Source organism: Olea europaea, chromosome 8 (assembly GCF_002742605.1).
Source record: "Olea europaea var. sylvestris chromosome 8, O_europaea_v1, whole genome shotgun sequence".
NCBI classification, from domain to species: Eukaryota; Viridiplantae; Streptophyta; class Magnoliopsida; order Lamiales; family Oleaceae; genus Olea; species Olea europaea.
Window position 1 is genome coordinate 19,148,425 of NC_036244.1, and position 21,333 is coordinate 19,169,757.

Genomic DNA, 21,333 nt, shown 5'->3' on the forward strand with positions numbered 1-21,333 from the left:
ATGTGCACCAGCTTCCTCTTCTTAGTCTCCTCAGAGACTTTCTCTTTGCCCCGAGGCTCCTTAGGCTTCTCTGGCCTCTGAGTAGATGCCTCTTCCGAGGCCCTGGGAGTGCAGTCCTTGGACAGGCGCTCAACCCTGCCTCGGACCTCCTTTGCCCCACTAGACCCGGGTTTCAGAGGCCTCGCCTTCGCAGTAGAAGTGGCCTTCAAGATGGAGGCCATATCCGGAGCCGGGTATTCCCTCTTCTTGAATTTGTCTGCAACACATGTCAGATCAGCATCAGTACCAGAAACATTAAAATTAAACATCAAGTGTTGGAGCCTCATACCTCTGGACGCCATAAGCCCGAAGTCCAAGAAGTATCTGCTTCTATCAATCAGGTGATCAAAGTGCCGAAGCTTCAGAGGTCTCTTGTAAATGTCCTCTATCACCTCGAATTCCTCCCTGCTGAGCTCAAACCTCGTACTACTATCTGGAAAGACGAACCTTCAAAAGTTAGACGAGTGAATACTCTGATTTCAAAACACAAACAGAGATGGGGAGACTCACGAGCTTCGTAGTACTGGGTCGGCACTGTGCATGATAGGGCTTTGTCACCCTCCACTGCCTGCCATTTACCTCGCACCCAGAACCAGGACTTCTTCCACCCCTTGATAGAGGAAGGAAGTCCCACCACAAAGGGTGCGTGAGCCCCCCAAGGCGTGAGGTAGTACCACCCCCTTAACTCCTTCCCAATTACCCGGGGCTGGAACAAGGTCATAAAGACATGAAGGGGCATGTCCTCCCCAAGGGAAACTTCCTTCCACAAGAAGTAAGAGCCGACAAGTTGGCTCCACCCATTCGGCAGAACCTGGGTCGGCGACAGCATAAATTTCCTAAGCACCGCCCTAAAGAAGGGGTGCAAAGGAAGACGCATACCTGCTTTGAACAGGTATTCACTCACGGCCACGCAGCCGGGCCTCGGATAGCATGCCCGCTCTTCCGGCTCGGGGACTAACATCTCTATATTATGAGGCACACTGTACCTCTCCCTAAGCTCTCCCAACCTCTTCCCCGTCATGTTTGAGGGCACTCTAGAAGCCCCCCACTCCTGGGTATAATCCACGTCCTCCTCGGCCATGGCATACCTATCCACCTCGGACGTCCCCCCATGACCTACCCCGTGGTCTAAAGACGCTACAGTGAAAAGTTCCCTACCCGAAGTGGACTCCATCGTTTGAGGACAAAGAATAACAACGGTTTTTTATGCAAACAATACCTAAAAGAGTTCAACACAAACGGAGACCGGTCGGAATCTAATCGCAGACAACCTCAACGCCGGAAAATAGGAGATTTGAGAGAGTTTGAGAATGCAAAGTGCTTAAAATTTCTGGAAAGTACAATTCTCTCGCCTTTTATAAAGATCCAAGGCAAACCCCACCCGTCAGATCAAATCTCAGTCAATCCGAGCCCTCTGTTTCAGATCCAATCCTAGGCGTTGAATTCAAACAGTTTTTGAAATCCTACGCCTCCTATCTATGCGTACCTCACACGCACCTCTCCAGCACGTCTGCTTCTAGAAACGCCAGTTGCCCTCATAATTGCATTTTTAATTCGTCGGCGCCAACACCTTGGAAGTTGGCACAGAGACCAAAGCATAATAATTATCATTGGACCTCGGCTTCTTCACATGCCATTCAGCAACAAAGCCTCGCAGGTTCGGTTCCTCAACCACCTCGGCTTCTTCACATGCCATTCAGCTTTCAAGCCCGCAGGTTCGGTTTCACAACCACCTTTTCACACCACCTCGGCTTCTTCACGTGCCATTCAGCATTTAAGCCTCGCAGGTTTGGTTTCACACCACCTCGGCCCCTCATACGCCATTCAGCATTTAAGCCTCGCAGGTTTGGTTTCACACCACCTCGGCCCCTCATACGCCATTCAGCATTTAGGCCTCGCAGGATCGGTTTCACACCACCTCGGCCCCTCAAACGCCATTCAGCATAAAGGCCTCGCAGGTTCGGTTTCACACCACCTCGGCCCCTCATACGCCATTCAGCATTTAATCCTCGCAGGTTCGGTCCCCCCACCACCTCGGTTCTTCAGCATAACCCTACACCAAAACTTCTCCAAACTCCAATCATGATATAAATATCTATACTTGAACTTGGTGGACTATTATTTGGGGGTTCAAAAAATTTTTTCTCTAAAGTCCACGCATTACATTAATGATTATACTTGGACTTGGGGGACTATTGTTGCGTGTTGTCATGCTTGGAAGCCTTTGGTTGCAGCTGAAGTCCTCAAATGGACGAAGCCCCGAAGTTGATGCGCGAGCCTCAACCACAAGCATCCTCCATGGTCACTTCTCCCAAGAGATCGCCTGCACGGATCCTATTCGAATGATTGATGGAATGTCTGTCATAAGCATAAAGGTCAAGTCTTGTCACTAGCATGGAGGCCCTGCACAAGCAATAAATGCGCCGTAAGCTAGCAAGTCAAGCCCCATATCTAGGAAAAGATGTTTGGACTAAAGAGATGAGGCCACGTGCCACTTCATCCAAGGGCTCCCATTTCATATGCATTACTATAAATACTTCCACTGTGTAATATCAAAAGGCTAATGCAAGAATCAATACTAAAAACTACATTTTACTCAACTCTCTCCCATTTACTAGCAATACATAAATCAAATTTATACACTTTTATACATACATTGACGAGCACCGGTTGGTAATTATTTTACAATCGGATCACGAATAACTCACCGGATTCCGAACTTCACCATCCCGCGTCGTTGGGCTACTCCCACGCCCATTTGAACCGCTTATTGTAGACCGTCCACATGTCTTAGCGTGTCGGACATTCACCCACGCAAGCGCGGGTGGGACCGGCATCTGTTGGCGCACATTTTGGGGTCAACACTATTCTTGACCATCGAATCACTCGAGCTTCTAGAAAAGATCATCAGGAGTACTTGGTCAAATGGATAGAATACAACAGCGAGGAGAATACTTGGGAAAGAGAAAAAGATCTCGGGGCCTTCAAATCATTAATTGAAGCATATCATGAATTGATGGTACCGAGGACGTCGCCAAAACAAATGGGGGAGAATGTCAAGGACTGCAGCTTTACTTAGCCCCTTGACACTATTGCAGCCGCAGTTTGCCCAACTTCGGCCGCACATTGTAAATATTACTTCAAGTTTGAGTTGTAATTTTCTTTTCATTGTAATAGTTATTTCAGTTGTAAAATAGCTCTGATATTGGTAAACGTTTAGTATGATTTCTCGTCTTTTAAACGTCTACTCCCGTCACTTGGGTTTTTGTTCAGAATGCTATTATAGGGGGTATTAGTCATTCAAAAATCTTTCAAGCTCACTGGTGTCGGCCACCTGCACCAGCAATTGTAATTTTCTACTTTTATCAATTGTAATGTTCAGTTTTCATCAATCAATGTTCAATTTACTTTCAATGTATTCAAATTCTCTATTGTAAGCTTTCTACAAAATTGTAATCAAATCTTCTTTCGTCCCGATGTGATCGAGAAAAGGCGGAAGGTAGTCTAACGGAGCAGACTACTGCCGCACGGTGTCCCTTTCTGTGCCAAGAAGAAAAGTACCCCATGAAACTAGGTCACGTCGCGGCACCTCACTTCACCCACTTTGCACCGTATTTTGCCAACCCAAACGACATCCATTTGACTTGAATTTTGGATATGTGCTAGGATAGTATGGACACTTTCGTACGCCCGGAGATCACTCTGGAAAATTTCAATTTTCTAGACGATGCCAGGCGCTGAAAGTTCTAGTTTGGTCATGGGTTACTTCTATCAAAGTGTATGTTTTGAGCTAATTTTTGTTGGTGTTTCACATTCCTTTGATACTACTACTAGCTTGGAACGTGTTTAATGCATTTTACACATCAACGTCATGTACATGTATTTTGAAGCAAGTTTGGGGAATTTGTGCAATGCATACTTTATTTTCTCATTTCATGCCTATTCTTTTCACATCAAACTTAATGAGTGTAGTTTTACAAACTTTACAGGATGCCTCCTAAGAGGACTTTGCACGGGAAAGAAAAAGCAAGCTCCTCCTCTGGGACAGCCCGTACTCGAGAGCTTGCGGGGAAAGTTCGGTGATTCTTAAATGCAGAAACCACGACGCGATATGAGAAGATCATACGCCATTGGACTATACACGCTGAAAGACCCATTAAGCTTGATAATTTCCTAGATTTTGAGTTGGTCAACTTAGTTCAGATTTGTGGGTGGTACAAATTGGTGGAGCGACCACATCCAATCTATGAGAATCTATGCCGAGAGTTCTTCGCCAACTTCAACAGTGAAATTGACACGCCAGGTTCCGAGCATTTCCATCAGAGTTGGGTACGGGGGAAGTGGATTATGTTCTCTCCCGAGGTCATTCATGATTACTACCAGCTCACCGTGGCAACTGGAATGAAGTGGCTGAGGTTTTGATAGGGTGGGAAAATGCATGGCCCCTTGCAACTATCGAGTGGCATCAAATCGAGCTTACCACATCCATAGCCATTCTATGGCTCTTCATGTGCCACAATATCGAACCCATATCACACAGGACTACATTTCCTGATCAGACAGTAGGGTTTATCTACCACTTGGTTCTGGGTAACAAGATAGATCTCGTCACTCTTATATACAATCAACTACACACATTGGGAACATGAAGAGATCGCTGCTCCACTCTGATATTCCCGAGCCTCATTAGTGGCATATGTAGGGCTACGGGTGTTGCACTCCTATCTGAGGAGGTACCTGAAAAATCCAGCCCCATGATCAAACGTACTATATTTGAAGCTCAAGCAAGGGCTCGAGTTAAACATAGAGAAGAGCAAGAAAATGAGCACCGTAGATGGCAGGCAAAGCAAGGCCCAGTCTCTGCAGATCAGGAACTCCCACAGGATCTAGCACCATAGGCTGATGTTGATACTCAATTGTAGAGATGGATATTCTCCACCACCACGGGAATCAGCCGAGACCTCCATAGCTTCCTTCAGGATTTTGACGCCATGAGGATTGAGTTGCAGGGTTTACAAAGAGACAATCACCTTACACTAAATTACATTAGAGATGCTTGGGATGACGCCACAATCATGCGACGGGAGATTGATACCATGAATGGACGACTAAACATGTATGTGGGCCGGGTGGACGGCATCCAAATGTGAGTAAATGAAACATGGAAGAACATGAGAGCCATCCAGGCTAAGCAGGCACATCAGTCCACCTTGATGAAGGAGCTGAATGTGATGCTGTGGCAGCTCCTTGGACAACACCCTCCATCGTCAAATGGTGGTACATCAGGACCCATTTTCCCGCCACCTCATCCTTTTTGATCCAGGGAAGTACTGTTTACCCCATTTTGATTTTTCTTCTTCATTTTGTCCTTAAAATTATGTTTTTAATCTTTCATTACTCTTACATTGAGGACAATGTATTAACTAAGTTTGGGGGGTGACATAATTTTAAATCTTTATCTGTGTTCATCAGTATCTGTATTCCATTATTGCATAATGTAGGCATGATGAGTGTTAAAAAAAATTCTTTGCATTTTATTCAGTTTGTTTTAATTCTTTTCATGCATACTTGTGTGGGTTTGATAACCTTGCTAGCTATGATGTTATTATTGGACTTGTTTAAACTGCAAAACTTTGGATCTGGTGTTAATTAGACTAACTGATACTTGTTGATGCAACACTTGACATTATCTATGCACGCTATTCATGCTTGACATGTTAGGTAAATAATTGAATTTTGAGCAGAAAATAGGAAAAGAACGATAACTCTCTATTGAATTAACCCGTGAACTACCTTAAAACAGTTTAGTGATGATTGAGCTATTATAGGGGAGCATTGAGATGAGCAGGGGCTCCGTGCATGAATTTTATTGTGTGGACTGCCTAGACCAGTGGGGTGAAAATCTTAAATTGGGGGTTGGTTTTGGAAACTAAATGTTTAAAAAAGCAACAAAGGGCATAAAATTAATATGTGAGAATAAGACACTTCTTTTCATGCCTTTATGACTCGAGCAAATAAGCCTGTAAGGATATTTCAAAATCTGGTGCCCTAAGGCCAATTGGCCTGGGAGTCACCGGCTCAAAGCTCGATACATGGGTCATATAGAAAGCAAGAGGGAAAGAGGTTAATAAAAAGTCATCTGATCAAGCATTTATAACTCGAGTGAATAAGCCTGCAAGAATTTAAAATCTGGTGTCCTAAAGTCAACTGGTTTGGGAGCCACCGGCCCAAAACTCGTTACATGGGTTATATAGAAAGCAAATGAGAAGATGATAATAATAAAAAAAAATCAAAAAAATCAGAAAAAAGTGAGAGAAACAAAAGAGAGACAATAACATGAAGAAAAGCCCTTGAACATTTGGTTGAAAAAACTATACCTTTGAGACGAGGCAAGTAACCTAGTTTAATCTTGAGTGTCGAAGCAATCAAACATAGTAGAGCCTTCACTTGTTGACATGTAAACTTGTGATAGTGAGATTAATCCAAACTACGAGAGAGTGAGAGCTACAGCTAAGTAAACTCCCAATTTTAAAACACAACCCCGGGATAATTAAGTGAAAAGAATAAGTTTGGGGGGTTGTCTATCTCTCGAGCGAGTAAGGATACATTTAACCACTTGGGATCGGGACTCAAACTCATCATGACCTGATATGTTGGCATGAATTCACACACACACGTCAAATATGCATTTAACAAGTAAAGGTTGATGTCATTTTTGCACTGATAAATTTTCATAAAGTCAAATACTTAGTCTAATCCTAAGCCACAGCAGGGTAATAAACCATGTTTGTTCAGAATTAAGTCACTATCTTGTTTGAGGACAAACAATAGTTCAAGTTTGGAGGGGTTTGATAAGTGTGTTTTTGCACACTTATTTAGGTCACAAACATGACTTAATTACGAGCAAAATGATTGAATTGTGACTTAATCTCATTACATCTATGAATTGTAGGAAACACCGATGAACATGGTGAAATTCAGGAGAAAAGACCGAAAAAGGACTAAAATGATGCAAAGTGAAAATTCAGGGACAAAGGTGCAATTATCCAAAAGTTGACCCGATGAAAAAATCAAGAAATTGATTAAGCCAAATGCCAATTGATGATATCTTGGGATGATTGAATGGAAAGAATGAAGAAAAGATGCCAAGAAATGAAAGATTCAAGTAGAGGGACCAAATTGGAGAAAATGAAAGTTAGAGTCTACCATGCGGCCGCATGGTAGAACTCTCGCGTACTCGCACAAATGTGTGCAGAAAATTCTGAGACAACATGACATAACCATGCGGCCGTACGGATTAAAGCCATGCGGTCGCATGGTGGGTTTCCGACGCGAAAATTTTACTTTCCATGTACGATTGAAACTCTTTTGGTAACAAAATTTTCACGCAATATAAATACCAAAAGACATCCAGAATGAAGGGGACGCTGATTTTACAAGAAAAAAGAGAGATTTTGAAGGAGAAAACGAAGACAGAACAAGAGGAAAACATTGCGCCTGATAAGTGCATTTTATGCACTTATTCAGACTACATAACTAGGTTTTTATGTCGTCAAATTATTAATTTTTACCTAATTTGTGTTAATTTTCTTTTGTTTTCAATTATGGACCCGTTTTGAGGCAATTGGAAAAAAAAATAATCAGTTGGCTATTACATTGAGTTTGTGGACAAAATCTCGCGGAATAAAAGATGGAGGATCAAAATTGAGGAGAAAATGAAGAGAAGGACTAACTTGCATTATACGAAAGAATTGAGTACACAAAACTTTTTGGACTTGGGATCCTAATTTGTATACAGAACAAGGATTTTATTGTTGATGTATATATACACATGCAGCCGAGAGAAAACGGGGAGATACACGCACAAAGGCTGGGGGCTCAATAAAGATATTAGACGGCAGAAAAAGAAGAGAAAATTCGGCCAGCTGCTTTGAGGAATTAAAACTTGGGCTGAGAATTAATTGTAGATATTCATATAGAAAAAGTCGAGAGATTAAGCGGTTGAATTGATATTGTCGGCCAGCAGCTGGGAGTGAATTAAGTGGGTTGCAAAAGTTGAATTATATATAGACACACCCACAGAAAGCCATAGCAAGGAGCTGGGAATTGGAATATTATATGCACAAAAAGGCGGCTGGAATTAAAGAAATTGAAATGCTGAATTGTGTATATCATATACAAAACGACTTGAGAGATCAGCAGCTGGAATTGAAATACAAAAGTGGGCGGCTGATTTGGAAGATTATATATATATATTCACGCATAGAATTGGAGATGGACAGAAGGTTGCTGAAGGAATAATTTCAGATTTCTTTGTAAAAGGAATTTGGATGTTGACCACGTTTCGTCAATTATTGGTGATGTCATTCCACTTTTATTTATTTAATTTATCCGTTATGTTAGGCTAGATCTTTTCATGCTAGGATTTACGATGAACCTTATATTATGAACCCTTAATCTTGAATTTTATTTATTTGACGTTAAAACATGTTTTTAATTATTGAATGATTGGCATGGATTTTATTTTCTCTACAATTATAGGCGCAATATTTGTATGAGATTTGTGGCTTGTTTTACTCTCGAGAGATAGAAAATAAGTTAGACATTATGTTAATTGTCGTAAAGTCCGATAGGAGATAGAAATATACCGCTATGCTTTACGTAATCTTTAAGTATTCATAAATCTTTAATGCATTTTTAATTGTTCGCATCCATCATAGAAATATAGTCGGATCGTATGTGAAAATATGTTTAATTCTACTCGAAAGAGATTGTTAAACAAATTAGGAATATTGATCTTCATAATTGAATCGTGTTGTCAATTTTATAAAATTCGGATTAAAGGGGATTGATATAAGGGGATTCAGGATCCTAGTACGCATTTCGTTATCATGTTTTTATAAAATTTGCATTTAGTTATAATCACGCATTTAATTTAGTTAATTTAGACTTTATATTTATAAGTTGGTTATTAAATTATAATTTAGTTAGCGAAAAATTTCTATTGTTTCGGTTAAGGCGTAGATAATTTAAATTTAAACTAATACAATCTCTGTGGGACGATACTTGGACTCAAAAGGTCCACTTTATTACTTGAACGCGACCCGTGCACTTGCGGTGTAGGATTTTAGCGAACAACGCCAATTGAAGAATTGATTGAAACTTAATTCGGGTAATAACGTTTCTTAAACTATTTTTGTATTTTCTTCTTTTTAGTATGTTAGGCTAGTTTTTCATGTACTAGGAGATCGATGAACCTTGCAATACAAGTTTTGATTTTTGATTTGGAGATTTGACATATTTAAACACATGTTCCGAAATTGAATGATTTATACGTTTTTATTTCCATATTATTATTGTGCACGTAATTATATGATTTTGGTGACCTGTTTTATGCATTCGAGAGAAGAAAAATAGACTCGACATAGTATAAATCATCGCAGGGTCCGATAGGGGATAGAAATATACATCTATGCCTCGTGTGAATTGTTGAATATTCATGAAATCATAATGCATTCCTGTATGTTAGTATTCCTTATAAAGATATAGTCGAATTACATATTGGGGTAGGTTTGGCATTACTCGAGAGAGATTGCTAAATTAAGATAGGAATATTGATTCATCAATTGTCGGACTGTGTGTCAAATTTGCATGATTAAAAGTTGAGCGGATGTTGCTTGGGAATTTGTGATCCTAGTACGTTAGTAATTCATTAATTCTGTAAATTCTTGTAGATTGCATCCAGGTCATTTTGCATTTATTATAAGTTTCTCACTCATAATTGCATCATAGTTCACATCTTCATTTGTTAAATCACAACACATACACCTTACTTTCGTGTTCCGGTTAAGGACATAATAGGTTGATTTGAACTAATCCAATCCTTGTGGGATCGATACTTGGACTCATAATCCATTTTACTACTTGTTAACGAACCGTACACTTGTGGTGGGCTTTAAATCGAAAGAAATAATTTTGTGAACAATACACACGCACAGTTGTCTCTCCATCTGATGCAAACTGAGAAACTATCCAGATCAGGGTGCCTTAAGATGGTGAGATTCAATATCTTTTGCAAGTTTAATGCAAAGTCCCAACAAAGTGAGTGGATCTTCAACGTCGTCGTTTAATTTCTTGTACTCAAGAGTCCATGTTATCAAATCAGTGTCACCATCAGTTTCAACATGGAAACTGACTTTGAAGTCCTTTAATACCTCTTGGAGATCTCCTTCAATCAACTTGAAAGTCACTGACCTCTTTTCCTCGTCTATGGCTTCAATAACCTCTTCTGCTATTTGCGGTTTCCCATCTACAGTTATTCAAATTATTGTAAACTTAATATAAAAGAAAGCTTTGAATCCATAGTTTTCGAATCTTGATTGCACATACGATGTAACTTACATGTGAAACTTGTTGATTTGTCATTGAAAACCTTGTTGGAAATATGTTGTTCAAAAATCAATAAACATATGTGGAATGGAATGAACAAAACAAAATGGAGACCCAAATTTTGGTCCATGCGACCGCATAGACCATTGCCATCACTCGAGAATTTGGGGATGGTCGCAAGGTAAACCATGCGGTTGCATGGTACATTTAAAGTGACTGTTGGAGACCATTTTTAGTTAGTTTTTTGGTGGCTTTTAGAGGGAATCTTGCATCTCTTCATGACTTTTGGCACCAATTTGTGAGGTATTGATTGACATCTATAAATAGGTGTTGAAGGATCAATACATATTATTGAAAAATTATATGAGAAACTAAATTTACATTCCACAAGAAAACATTCTTTCTATTTCCATATTCAAGCAATTCCCTCTTGTGTTCTTCAAGCTCGGGTAGAAAACCATTTATGCTTTAGTGCTTTTCTGCAACAAAGTTTGATCAATCCTACGGACCATTTTTCGTAAAACCCTTGAAGTATTTCGTAGAATCCGGAGAGGGGGCAAATATCATTCGAGGGCAGCAAGATTATTTTCGTATTTGAGCCTTCATATTGGTTTGATCTTCTTGTTCATCTTTCAACTTCTCGAATTACTATTTTTTGATTTCTTCTTCAACCGCGGTGTTGATTAATTTTTCAACAATCTCGACCGATAATTTGTGATGGAGAACGAAACCGCTTCGGCGATGATCAAGTTGATGGATTAAGATCGTGTTCGTGTGGACCGTTTGATGGCACTAATTGCACAGTAAGGTTCGACTTGAAGAAAGACATGCTTTCACTCGATAATGGAAGATAATGAGTCCAGATTCATGGTTTGGGCCTCGTAATTATCATTTCACCTTATCCAAATTCGGTAAGTCAAAATTGTGTTTCGATATCACGCATACATGGGATTTACGTTCTCGAAAATTATAATGTGCAACCCATATGCTTGACATTTTGGGAATTTATGAAGTACATAAATCCGCAAATTTATAATTGGTTTTGTGTACTCACGATTATGGCATATGTTATATTGTATGTTTTGGTTGCCTGATGAATTCCCAAATTGTGTTGTGTAATTCAACCAATGTGTTAGTAGAATTTAAATAATAATAAAATTAAAGTTAACGTTTTCTCCATATCATGATGTGCATTATAGAACTTTGTTTTCTTAAATATGATAAGGAATAGAAATTTTCGTTTACATCCATGGAAAGGTGTGACCTTTTTGGAATTGCATGCACTTATCTGTCTTCATCTGTGAAAAGGCATGAATACTGCCATACATGTAAAGTGGTGTCGTCAATTAAATTAAATGTGCTTTGATAATTTTAATTCACAGACAATGTTTCTGCATTTATTATTTAAGGCAAGAAATTTCTTAGCAGTTCATAAATTTCTGAAATGATGATCATGAATTATCTGTCGTGATGTATGAAACGGCATGTGGTTATCCGTCTTCGAAGGAAATGGAAGGAATTGATTAATTACTGTAATCAAACATGATCAAAGATACATAATATACGAACTCTTTGTTAGCAATGTGTGAAAAGAAAGAGAAAATGCATGTGATTATCTATAAGTATCTATTTGAAAAATGATTTGTAAAGTCCGTTTGCACAGTTCTGTTTGCCGACTTTGATAATGCTTATATGTTCCATTTAAATTATCTTCTTCATTGAATGTTTGTTTGGTCAAATGGAGGAACTGCAATGTGTGGGAAATATCTGAGAAGCATTATATGGATTGATATAATTTAATAATTGTTTAATAATGGCACTATGTATGGCTGCCAACATCTTCTCATAATTAGTCAAAAACATGAAAGTGGCTGATTTTTAGACAAATACATGTGGTCCAGTTTATTAAATGGTGACCTTTCATTTTAAATTATAAATCAATTGTGGAAACGAGATCTATTTGGCATGGAAATATTTGATTTCTAATGCATATACTGATCTTTGCATAAATCTGTTGATATTCCATGAACATACTTGAAAGTCAGATTGCATTTGTATTTCCTATCTAATTGAATTGGAGTATGTACAGAATTTAAATGGGCAACTGTTGAAGTCTAATTTCTTAAATTTGGTACCGAAATGATGTGATTCCATTAAAGGCAAAGATCCTGAATTGTTGTTACCATGGATGGTATTATACGTGAAAGTGGGTTCATGATTACGGGCACATGATAGGCTTGATAACCGTATGGTGAACTGGCCAAGTCATCAATTCCATTTTAATGATGGCTGTCATTTAAATGGCGTCTTTTCACGTTGCATGCATAATGGAGATTTGGTAAATTCCATTATACAAATAAATGAAATTGCTTGGCATGAAATAGTTTCTGTTTGCATTATTTTGGTTGTCAGTTCCTTTGGGATTGAAAGCCATTAGAGAATTGAATTGTACCATCTATCAAAACCCGTTAAATGGTGTGCATTAATGAGGTACCTATTTGCACAAAAGTTATTTATATGTATATTTGAATTGATGGTGCTCACTTGAGGATGCTTGTTTTAGTGTCCATCATATGGTCAAATGTGCAATATTTTGATAACAAATTATTTTAAATTGAAAATTGCTTATCGAATTATTGGGAATGGTTCATATGCACAAGATAGTAGTATTGAAAAATGCCAACTATTTGTTGATTGACTTCATGTCTTGACTAACTTGGGTTAATGTCGATAGCCTCATTTAATCATATGGTATTAATGAGATGATTTTATGCCAATTATATTTGCATAAAAGTATAACAAGTTGTGATTTGTTCTAGTGGAAAGTACTTGCGAAATTATTAAGACATGAAAATATTTTATAGAGCACAAATTGTGTCGATAGTTGGCGGTGGTGCCGAATATCCTTTTCATTCAAATCTGGAAAAGTTTGAATGTGGTGATTTAGTTGGTTAAATTTTCATATTTAGTAGAATTGATAGCTTCAATTAATTTGCCTAAATTAATTCTGTGCAATTGAGTGAGATTGCAAATGAGTATGACAAAATGTGATTTTGTCCAAATATGAATAAGGTGAATATGTACCTTATCATTTGAGGTGATATAATGCTATCTTGTGAAGTTCATGAAAGTGATAAATTGAAAACGATTGGAGATTAATACACTTAGTCTCACTCGTTGTTGAATTGGACTTTAATCACGGAACCAATTGAATTGGTTTGTGCTTGAAAAGCATTAACAGTCTACGAGATGGCCATGATCAAATTGTATGATCAAATCCAAGATAATAGAATAAAGCACATTGACTTAACAATCATTATTTGAAATACTTAAACTTTCACGGGTATTATCAAAGTGATAAATGAATTGAACTATGAAAAGAGTTTATGAACTCTAAGTTCAAGTATAATTTCAAATATGGGGGCTGTTATGTTGATAAGCTCTAAAATAACCCAAAATATGGGGGTTTATATTAAATGCTAGTGAACTTATATGAGAAATTAAAAAATTTGTGAACACAATACTAATATATTGCATAAGAATTCTAATTGAAGAATTGTGGGGGTAACTTAATATACAAGTTAAAGTTCCCTAAACCTTTTAATCATAGACAGAGATCTATAAAAGGAGAAAGGTTGAGAAGCCCTTAATAATATAATTATAAGGATGTGATACACTGAGTCTAAGTGGAAGAATTGGGTAAAAGCCGGTCATGGCGCTTACAAAACCAATGAAATATTTAAAAAATATTCATTGAAGATCATTGTAATATTTCAATGATGAAAACGGAATACCCAAGTACGAAATCCACAAATTTTTTAAAGTGATTGATTAGTGTAATGGTTGATAAAAATCTTCCAACGTTGTTTTGGAAAATATATAAAGCTTTAAATAAAGCAAGTGAGAAGTTTGTGGTTTCATAAAAAGAGAATTCTTGGTGATGACAAGTTGTATCTATCAAATGAATCGATCGTTGGCTAGCTATAATCTAACAAGATACTAAGTCACACTAAATGAAATGTAAAGACATATAAGCCTTAGAGGTGACGTCACTATGAAATTATCATAGATGGAATAATTTTTGAAGAGAATTTAGCGGATCCTTTAAGTAGACTACTAAAAAAAAAAATTTTAGTAGCATCTAATCTGAGTAGAATGGGGTTGAAATTCCTAAACTAAAAACGTCCACCAATGATGGCAACCCTACCTGTCATTACTCAAAAGGTAATATACGGGTTCAAAGGGTAACAACAAGTCATTCGATATGTAGATGATTGTAGCATTATTAAAATCCGCGATAACCCTATCCTAATTAAAATAATGCTGGTTGATATTGAAGTGAGGGTTGAGCATTAAAGCTCTTAATGAAGTTCAGTGCTAAAACACAAGTACCTCTAAAAGTAACAAAGGTACTAAAAGAACTTCACCTAAACAAACTTTTAGGTGCTGCAGCCTCAATTGAGAGTTGTAGTTTCTCTCTTAAAAGTTTGTTGAATAGGATGAGTGCAAGGTCATAATAACACTAAGCGAGTTATGAGGAACTTGAAAACACGTGGTACTCGTGTGTGTGTTCGAACCGATATTGTCACTTGGAACAATTGGTTCAAAGCTTCATGTTACCTTTAGATTCTGACTTTATTTGATTGGATTGCACTATGATTAGAGTCAAATGGAAAGATATCTAATCCTTACGCATGAGTATTATATACTTTGAATATGAGAATTTATTGAAATTTTGAACAAGTGGGGGATTGTTGGAAATATGTTGTTCAAAAATCAATAAACATGTGTGGAATGGAACGAACAAAACAAAATGGAGCCCAAATTTTGTCCATGTGACCGCATAGATCATTTGGCCATACGGTCGCATGGCCATCACCCGGGGGGTGGTCGCATGGTACATTTAAAGTGACCGTTGGAGGCCATTTTTAGTTAGTTTTTTGGTGGCTTTTAGAGGGAATCTTGCATCTCTTCATGACTTTTGGCACCAATTCGTGAGGTATTGATTGACATCTATAAATAAGTGTTAAAGGATCAATACATATTATTGAAAAATCATATGAGAAACTGATTTTACATTCCACAAGAAAACATTCTTTCTATTTCTATATTCAAGCAATTCCCTCTTATGCTCTTCAAGTTTGGGTAGAAAACCATTTATGCTTTAGTGTTTTTCTGCAACAAGGCCTGATCAATCCTACGAACCATTTGCCGTAAAACCCTTGAAGCATCTCGTATAATCCGAAAAGGGGGCAAATATCGTTCGAGGACAGCGAGATTATTTTCGTGTTTGAGCCTTCATATTGGTTTGATCTTCTTGTTCATCTTTCATCTTCTCGAATTACTATTTTTTGGTTTCTTCTCCAACCCCGGTGTTGATTAATTTTCCAACAAACCTTTATTCTATTATTTTCACCACATAAGTGCTTTGCTAAACAAATATTATTTAGGAAATAATTGGTTCAAATTGAGACAAATACCAGCCTATATTGTCTTTCACAACATGATCCAGATATGAGTGTTACTTTTAATGTTCAATATAATATTGGGAAAAAAAAATCCTAAATTTAAGTTTCATGGCACTAAAAATGACCCAGATGTCAACCTTCGATGAGAAAAAAATATGACAATATTTATCCGTACAGTAGAAAAAAGAGGGTTGAGTGACTCATTTTTCTTTTATTTCTGGAGTTATATGTGCGATAATTATTATAATTTAACACTGTATGCTTACTATGAGTGTACTTCTAGGTGTAAACAGAGCCTACAGATCTCCATTCTCCTTGATGCAAATCACATCCTTGAATAGTAGTAGGGCTGATTTTGGGTATTTGGTGTGGTGTGGTGTGTACCTAAAAAGATCATGAAATACATCTCCTCCAGCCCTCATTTCTATTTGGGCAGTGAGTTTACCCTTAAGACCCATTTTTTCATTCGTGAAAAGCTTAATGAACGTTTTGGGAAGAACAAGTTCAAGTACTGTGTGAAGAGCATTCAGAACTCTCTAATCTATATATAGCTGTGTTGTGAAGATGTAGATCTGCCATTGTTCAATTATTATCTATAACTGCGATTTTTACAATTTTACAATGGTCAATCATTATGTGTTATCAATGAAAAATAAAATAAGTTTCACATAATAAGAAAAAGCACTGTTTAATATCATGTCAAGATTAAGATGAGGATCAACATATATGCAATCCTTTATAATAAAGATACAACTTTTTTAGCTTATTAAATGAAATTTCATATCTAAGCTCAACTACTCAACTGCAGTATATTGACTTCTTTTATGGTTGGAAGCCAGAACCGTGTCATAGGAACTCTTCACGAATTTCTAGTTATTGAGAAGATACTTAGTCCGTACATCATTGACTCTAGGAAGAAATTTATAGTCCCTTTTGGACTTTGATAACGATTAGAAAGAGAGAGTAAATGGCAACTAGAATTAATATTTTTGTGTTGCTAAAATCTAGAATTTCAAAAGAAAGTATAGCAAAAATAAAATTTTAAACATTATTGTGATCATGCTGTAATAGATAAAAACAACAATCGTAAATACAAACTAACAAGTAGACGTGATGAAAGGTGAAAATCAAATAATCCATGTTGTGCACTCTTAAATAAACTCTTTTTCATGAAAGTGATATTATTCTAGTTAAATGAGTGAAATTAAAAAGAGTCTAAACTTAAAGGAAAGAGCAATCTAAGTTTATTATTTTTTAACTAGATAATATTCATTTAAAAAGTAGATTACATTATGATTAAACAAAAAAAAAAAATGTAGGTTACAATATGGCAATCAATAGATAGTTTCGTACACACCATTTCACATATCCTCCTAATTATTATGCCTTTAAAGAATTCACGTGAATGTAATTCAGGTCTTAATATCCAATAGTAGGCAAAGACTAAACTACTCTCAACTATCTGCATTACTTTCTATTAATTAAAACAATTATTTAGAAAGTAGATTACGATATGTATCAACCGAAATTTCGTACACACAGTAGCTCAAATATCATCAATCAATTACTATATATCTCCAAATAATTCATGTGAATGTAATTTAGTTCTTAATAGCTATTAACAATAAAAGTTCACCTTGTGGAAATTGGAAATGTTGTTGGATCATCATAATGATCAATTAATTAATATATAAATAATCTACAATTTAAGAGGAAGGATTGAGGAGAAATTTTTGAGTGACAAAATACCCTCATTGGTTTTGTATAATCCTCTTTCATCCTTCAATTATTATTAGAATTTAAATAACTTTATAACATATACTATTCAATATTATTGAAATTACAATCATTACTTTCATTTCCCTTTCATTTAGAAAATTGATTGTTTTTAAAGCACGGTAAGTTGATGTGTTTCATCTTCCATAATTTATTCAAAGCATATCCAGACGATTAAACAAAAGCACCAGATTTATTTCTTTTTAGCTCTATTTTTGCATAATTTCTACAAAATATAAATTTTTTATTTTTGATTTTTTTGATTTCAACAAATAGACTATATGGAGTCTAACAATGTTTGACCATCACTATTTTATGTTTGTAGAGTTTTGATGGTGGACAATTCTCATGGGAAAGGTATCATCTTGTCCAAGTTTATTTGATTCCAAATTTAGATTTTTAACTTTTTCATAAATGTTTAAACAATTTTCTTGGCTCCAATAAAAGATAGTAGAGGTATATATATAATCAAAACCCAAAAGTCTTTCAACTTGTATATTATTTTGATAATTATCTATAAAATGCATTGAAGTTGTTCTTATGACATCGACTACACTACCTTTGGCGTAATTCAAAAACCAATACTTTTTTGCGTTAATTAATTAGGGTACGCCTCAAATATGAACACATGTCCACAATATATGTCACAAAAATAACATTATTGTTTCATCATTGTGAAATGGACCGAATTGTAGGTGTCAGATATTCCATCAAAATGAACGTATCTCACTCCACCATTTTAATAAAATATTCAAATTTTACTATTCAACATTTTTATTTCAAATAATACTGCAATATTAAAGTAAAAATAAAATCTAAAAAATAACCTCACTCCAAATAATTAACATCAAATTAGATGGCGTCAATTTCTCAACCAAACCGTCCATATCATAGACCCACAATTATTGCTACCAATCCCTAATTCTCTGGTCATTCAATCACCTACAAAATCGCCTTCGACAAATTTATGCACTCTGTCCCCCAAGTTTCCGTAATTCCGTCCCCGTCATCCATGAAGAAAGAATTGTTGGTGAAGAATGCACCCTCCGAGGGAGGAGGAGTAGCCTAATGAGGTGGAATGATGAAGTGCATAAGGAATTAAAGTTTATGATGAAATGGGACCGTCACAAAGCAAAATAATATTTTTTTGATTTCATGATAACTTCGAGTTGATTCGTTTTTGATGAATTGCTAGTCTAATACGATCGGAATCGAGCTAATGAATAAAACTCAGCGCCTTTGGCCTTGATGCAAGGCCAATTTTGGGCAAAATCCATCGTTTAGGCGTTTTTACTATTTATAGTAATTTTTGTTTTTGCAATATCTTTTTCCATAAAATTCGGATTTATATTCCGTTTGTTGGAGGATGATTCTGATGATAATGATTTTTCATCTTAGTAGTTATCTCATATTTTTCTGTTTTTGAAAAAATATCTTTTTATTCTATTTTCCGAATTTTGCTAGGTTTTTTTATATTTATGGCATTGTAAGCCCTTTTGTGATTGTTCATCTTCCCTATTTTTAAGGCTAGGTTTTTTTTATATTTCTTGAATTCAATAAAATTTTCCTTGAAAGTTTTCTCATTTTGTGATTGTTCATCTTCCCTATAATATTCCGCTACGTCATGGAAGCAGTCCAAGAAACACCTCCATCACCACGACCAGAAGAAGTTTCCATCTGGGAATCCCCTTTTTGGCCGACGAAATAAGCGATGTAATTCTCCTCAATTTCCTCAAGAGTCAGAAATTTGAAGGTCAAAGAAGCTATGTCGATTCTGAAAAGCGTTGTGGCTTGGAGAAAAGAATTCATGTTGATGAACTCTTGGAAGAAGAAACATATCGTGTGTTGTAATACTACAGTCATGTGATTTCTTACCATTATGTTGTTTGTTCGATGTAGGGATCAATGATGACAATCCCACAGCAACAAGTTAAGGAGTTGTGTTTAAAGGCAGTTAGTACAATTCAAGTTGTGTATCCTAATGGAAGTCTAGCATTGAATTCTGAAGTAAAGGAAAAGGACATGTTCTTTATCTTGTGTTATTTCCCATTATGCCAAAATGCACCACAAACTAGCCGTTTTGAGTTCTTTGGCTTTTCCACGTCACCCTGCGATAACAAGCCTCAATTCTTTTTGGAGCAAACTCTATTTCGCAAATACTAAGAGGGACAGAACTTGCAAAAGCTTTGGGACTGAGCGATGAGAGGATAAAGGACATCATTGACTTTCAGTCGAAGTCTACAATCTTTCCATCAGCCACTGTTGCACCACCCGAGGTGATTGTGGAGTGTAGGTGGAAGTGGGAAAGCCATGTATATTCGAATTCTCTCATTTTCGAGATAGTACTTGCACATATATGTATAACATGTATCATCCAGAGTGCAATATCAAACTCGAGAGGGAATGTATCTCTTTTTATTAATGGTGATTGTTCTAATGTTAAGGAATATTTGCATCATTATAAAGATTACAAAAAGTTAAATAGAACTAGTAAGATTCTCGTGATTTTTTTATCATACTTCATTGGGAACAATCAATTTATGGCCTTTTCTACATCCATTTCTTTGTTTCTTTTGATTTTCAAAATCATGTTTGAAGAGTTGTCTTTGAGAATGTCTTTTTGTTTACTATTTTCTATATGGGATTACAATTTTTGTTGTTTTCGAACATTTGATTTTCAGTTTGAATGCATATATTCTTATTGGAATTAGGTTCAACAGTCTAGAAAATGTTTTGTCTCGAATGTAACTTTGGCTAAACGTTCGGCTAAAAGCATTTTAAGCCAAAAATCAAGAGCTAAAAGCTCATCTTACACAAAATCCTAAACAAGAAAGGCAACAAGATACAGCTTTTACCATAGTCCATTGAGCAACTAGGTACAAAGTCAACATTGCTCCAAATTCCAATGCCTTACCGTCTCACAAAAGAGTGCGGTAAAATGTGATAAAAAGCTTATCCATAAACAATAAATCAAAATTGTAGAAGATGTTCGATAAAACATAATTTAACACGTAGTGCATAAGCGGAGAAACATGGATCCTTCCTCTTTAGCTCTATGTAGAAAAGGAGCGATGTGTCATTTGTAATCCTAACCAGGAACAGATTTCCGTCTACTTCATATTCGATTTTCAAGTGACAAGTTCCGCAATCAATCTTCATCTCAATGTATATAATATCAACTAGCTCCACCTACTTGAATCCACTAGGTATGAGCAGTCCAAATGTACTTGATTTGAACATTATGAACATGTTCACATAGTCATCTACTACGTCAAAGAAAAAAAATGGAATACATATCACCATTTGAATGGAACACGGGTAAATAGCTCCATAAAGAACAACTATGTATGTTTTATCATAGTCACGTATGTCACACACAGGTCATGGTGTTATATGAGGGGAAGATTAAGCATCAGAAAATAAAACAAAGTCAATGAATTTTTTATTTTTTATTATTATTATTATTTTTTTTTTGCATTTCAGAATATAGTTAACCAACATATTAACTAATAGATTTCGATAAATTGGATCAGATTTTGCTTTTTTCTTTAATTGCTTGTAAATCAATATATCACGTAACCATATCGAACAAGTGGTGACCGACCTAATTTTCCAGTCATGACGCTACTAAATTATTCAGAGATGAACAACATCAACTATA

General features: G+C 36.4%; 1 protein-coding gene across 1 annotated transcript; it reads right to left on the bottom strand.

Annotated features, from left to right (window-relative positions):
• Nucleotides 1–10,076: 10,076 nt before the first annotated feature.
• LOC111398399 (kirola-like) lies at nucleotides 10,077–19,550 on the bottom strand. Its single transcript, XM_023025310.1, has 2 exons — nucleotides 19,319–19,550; nucleotides 10,077–10,348 (listed from the first exon to the last, which is right to left on the bottom strand). The coding sequence occupies exons 1-2, from the start codon at nucleotides 19,548–19,550 to the stop codon at nucleotides 10,077–10,079; spliced, it is 504 nt and encodes a 167-aa protein (XP_022881078.1).
• Nucleotides 19,551–21,333: the final 1,783 nt, after the last annotated feature.